The following is a 4,397-nucleotide window of genomic DNA, read 5'->3' on the forward strand; positions in this document are numbered from 1 at the left end:
GGGAGGGAGCAGTCCTGGTTCTGGGCTCAGCAGCAGTTAATGCATCTCCAGCCCGGGCAGGAAGCAGGGAGGGGGATCTGCCTGGTGCACCAGATCCCAGCAGCCATCACTAATTACACAGCAGCATTCATTAATTATATTATTAATTAATAAATCACCTGGCCATGTGCAGGACACACACACACCCCCAGGGAGGGCCCCCTGTACTTACATCACTCATCAGACCCTTAAAGACCACCAGCTCTGCTTTYAGCCTCTCAATCTTCTCATTCAGCTCCTCCTGCAGAGCTTCAGCCTCCTGAGCCTCCTGCGAGGGAAAACACCAGAAAGGTGAGAGGGGAGAGCCCAGCAAAGCTCCTCACTCAGCCTCAGCAGGCTGGGAGGGCACCAGGGAAAAGGGGGGTGAGAAWGAAATTTAATTCTTGAGTGAAATTTGATTGTTATCCTCCATTGTGACTTCCAGCCCTTCCTCCCACTTTGTCACAAACTTTGTCACAAAATTCATCATTTCCTGCTCTGGCTTCCCATTAGCACTGTCTTCCACAGCCAGCAGTCAGATTTTTAATTAAAGGACAAATGAAGTTATAATCTGCACGATGAAAGGTGCTGAACCTCACCTCTCGCAGCGTTTCCACCATGGATTCCAGGCTCATCCTTCTCGTCAGCTCCTCCTCCCACCTGAAAGACAAGATGTACAAAGTGGTCATTACAGAGAAAAGTATTTTTTCCCCCTCCAAACCACGAGAGTGCTGAGAGCTGGGGGAGGATGGCAGTTCCTGGGAATGCAGAGCAGATGGTCTCCCTCAAACCAGGAACACTGGGTCAGTCTGTGAGGGAAGGAAAGCTGGAAAACGCTTTTTCCTTTGGATCAGCATTCCTGCTACTCTCACACACCACAGAATCCTGGAATCACAGAGCTTTGGGCTGGCAGGGAACCTCAAAGCTCATCCCATTCATTCCACAGGCAGGGACACATCCCACTGCCCCACAGCAGGGCCTTGGAGTGAGATGATTTTCTGGTCCCTCCCAGCCCAAACCATTCTGAKATTCTACAATTAAGTATCAAAAAAAATCCTGGTTTAAGCCCCGAAACCCAGAATTTGACAATAGTAACTGGAAAGATTGTGGAAAAATGAGGATACACATCCATATCCATGGATTTAGGTTGAGTTTGGGGGCAGAGGGAAAGCCAAGTGTGTGTCCCTCTTTGAACAAGCACCAGTGCCAGCACAGACCCGCCTGGTCTGTTGGGACAATGGGAATTACACTCCTGGAAAAGAAACTTTGGATACCACAGAGCAAAATGAATCCTGCAAACAGCCCCCCCAAGCACCACCACAACCAGTTCTGTTGCTCCTTCAACACTTCCAGTTCAGCTGGAACTGGCAGGCCAGAAATCCATGGAATAAAAGACCATAAAGTGGTTAAATCTTCCAGAAAGCTTGGATGCATCCAGTTTTCTTAAAAAGCAATGGTTAAATCTACCAAAAAGCATGGATTCACCCTGTTTTCCAAAAATGCAGTGGTTAAATCTGCCAAAATACACGGATTCATTGAGTTTTTTTGAAAATGCAGTGGTTAAATCTGCCAAAAAGCTTGGATTCATCCAGTTCTCTAAAAATGCAGTGGTTAAAACCTCCAGAAAGCTTGGATTCATCGAATTTTCAGAAAATGCAGTAGTTAAATCCACACTTAAGAAGCATGGATTCATCCAGTTTTATGAAAATGTAGTGGTTAAATCCACCAAAAAGCATGGATTCATCCAGTTTTCTAAAAATGCAGTGGTTAAATCCAACTGAAAGCGTGGATTCCCAGTGCCACGGTGACATTCCTGCTCCATCCATGCTTCCCTTCTCCCGTGAGATGGGAATACCCAGCACAGCTGCATGGATTTGTGCAGGATGACTTGTGCATCTTTTTCCCAGTGTGGCTTCACTGCCAAGCAGGGGAAAACACTGAGGCTGGAATTTGTGTTTGTCACCAAACGCTCCTGCTCGGATTTCCACGCCCCGGGTGGGTTTTGCACTAATTACATTGCCGGGAAAATAACGACTTTGCCTTCACGTTCCAATAACAGAGGCGAGAAGGTGAAATTAATTAAAGCAGGCAATTATCGTGGTGATCTGTGAGCAGCTTCTCCTGTTACAGGACAATCATCCCTCCTGCTCCTGCTGCCAGCGGTGGGCGGGAGCGCAGCAGACGCTGCAGAAATTGAGACGCTGCTTCCCGAGATTTCAGCCTCTGGAATAAGGGATCCTGGATATTGAGGCACTGCTTCCCGAGGTTTCAGCCTCTGGAATGAGGAATCCTGCAAATTGAGATGCTGCTTCCCGAGGTTTCAGCCTCTGGAATGAGTGATGCTGGATATTGAGATGCTGCTTCCCGAGGTTTCAGCCCCTGGAATGAGAGATCCTGGATATTAAGGCACTGCTTCCCAAGGTTTCAGCCTCTGGAATGAGGAATCCTGCAAATTGAGATGCTGCTTCCCGAGATTTCGGCCTCTGGAATGAGGGATCCTGCAAATTGAGACACTGCTTCCCGTGATTTCAGCCCCTGGAATGAGAGATCCTGGATATTGAGACGCTGCTTCCCAAGGTTTCAGCCCCTGGAATGAGAGATCCTGGATACTGAGACACTGCTTCCTGAGGTTTCAGGCCCTGGAATGAGGAATCCTGGATATTGAGGCACTGCTTCCCAAGGTTTCAGCCCCTGGAATGAGGGATCCTGGCTGCATCCAGGCCCTCCTGCTGAATTCTCGCATCCTCCCCATGCCCTGGGCGTCCTGCAGAGGAAGGGATGCATTTTTGGAAAACGTCATCTGCGTCTTTTCCCTGACTCTGCCAAAAGGCAGGAAAATGGATTAGCGTTCCTCCCCAGCGGGTCAGCCAGGATCACACAGACTCAGGCTCAGAGCAGCCGTCCTCATCCTGCAGAAATTCCACRAGTTCCATTCCTTTGCCCGTGCCTTTTGCAGAGCACTGATTTACAGCCCTAATTCCCCCCAGCAACTCCAAACTTCAGGAGACGGGGAGAAGCTGCCACCTTCCACACACAATGAAACCATCAGGTGATTTTTAACCAAAAAGGTCCTGCCTGGCTGAAGGGGATTTGCACATGTCTGGCAAGGAGGGTCCTGCTAACCATGAATATCAAATTCTTAACCCCAGAGCGCTTTTCTCCCACCCACCACCAAGCTGATTAACCTCATTTAACAGYTCAAAACGCCAATCTTGCTTTGCCCCCACACTTAAAGCTCGGCAGAACACTGGCAGTGAGGGGAGGAAGGCAGGGGATGACAATGGAGCAGAGGATTAATCCTCCATTTCAACTTCCAGGGGAGTGAGACAATACAAGATTGCTCAGGGCTGTGATCATCCTGTGTCTGCTGCAACACACCCGACTTTAAAGGGACCTTGGCAGCCGTGCTGCTGCACATTCCCAAAATCCAGGAGTCACTGAGGATGCTAATTATGGCTCTGCTGCCTTTATTATTCAGCACACTCAATTATTTCCCCCAGTCATTCCTATTAATCAATATTTTTCTCCTCAGTTTCCATCTAAAGCCAGCAGAGTCTTCCACAAGCCTMTGTCCCAGCAGGCTGCAGATGCTGCTCCTGGGCAGACATGTCAGAAAATATACCAGTTTAAAAATTTTTATAAAACTTTATCAAAGATTTTCTTYGTCTTTGCCSCAGGGAAGAGCRCTGAAGTTTCTTTGAAGGGCATCGTTCCACCAGGTGAGGGCTGGGGAGCTTTACAGATYAACAGAGCGGGAGTGGCACAAAAGATAATCAGTGACCATCAGGGACCATCAACAGCCACCAGTGACCATTAACAGAACATCCAAACCCCAAAATGGAACCCCAAACCTCAAAACAGAACCCCAAACCTCCCCCCTGGTGAGGTYGGAGCCACCTGGTCTTAGAAAACAGAARTAAGAAGGAGGACCTAATTRACATCRGAGGTGAAGAAATCCAGACCCAGCAGGAACCCAAATCCTGAGAACTGCRCAGCATTGAACCAATGAACATTAAACAACCAATGAAGTTCTCCRGGCTTTGACTGTATAAAGTTTGGGGGAAATCTTGTAAAATCCATRTGTCAGGAATGATTYTCTCTGCACASCYGGGCTGTGWGTGGATGAAATGATTGCTGTGGCACATCCTGGCCAGMACAACATCCTGCCCAGCASATAAAGCAATGCCTYGACTCTCTAACATTAAAAATGTTGTTTGAGAGTTTTTGTTTTCCCCACAGTTTCCCTGACAGACAGAACCCACGGGGTGCAGCACAAAACATCTCCACAGAAGGGAACAACAGCTCCAGGCGCTCCCTTTATCCCGARGGAGAGGGAAGCAGCACCTGCAGTAACTCCACAGAGGGATAACCACGGCAGG

The 4,397-nt window shown here is 48.4% G+C and overlaps 1 protein-coding gene across 1 annotated transcript in view; it reads right to left on the minus strand.

The window, feature by feature from the left end:
- IFFO2 (intermediate filament family orphan 2) overlaps window positions 1–4,397 on the minus strand; it is a 43,550-nt gene that overhangs the window by 14,412 nt on the left and 24,741 nt on the right. The window contains exons 2-3 of the mRNA XM_057386790.1: window positions 618–678; window positions 212–307 (exon numbers count right to left, since the gene is read on the minus strand). Coding sequence (XP_057242773.1) covers window positions 212–307; window positions 618–678 — 157 coding nt within the window. The remainder of the gene's footprint in view (window positions 1–211; window positions 308–617; window positions 679–4,397) is intronic.

The sequence above is a fragment of the Malurus melanocephalus genome, unplaced genomic scaffold (genome assembly GCF_030028575.1).
Source record: "Malurus melanocephalus ecotype Western Australia unplaced genomic scaffold, MMel_1.1 scaffold_1053, whole genome shotgun sequence".
NCBI classification, from domain to species: Eukaryota; Metazoa; Chordata; class Aves; order Passeriformes; family Maluridae; genus Malurus; species Malurus melanocephalus.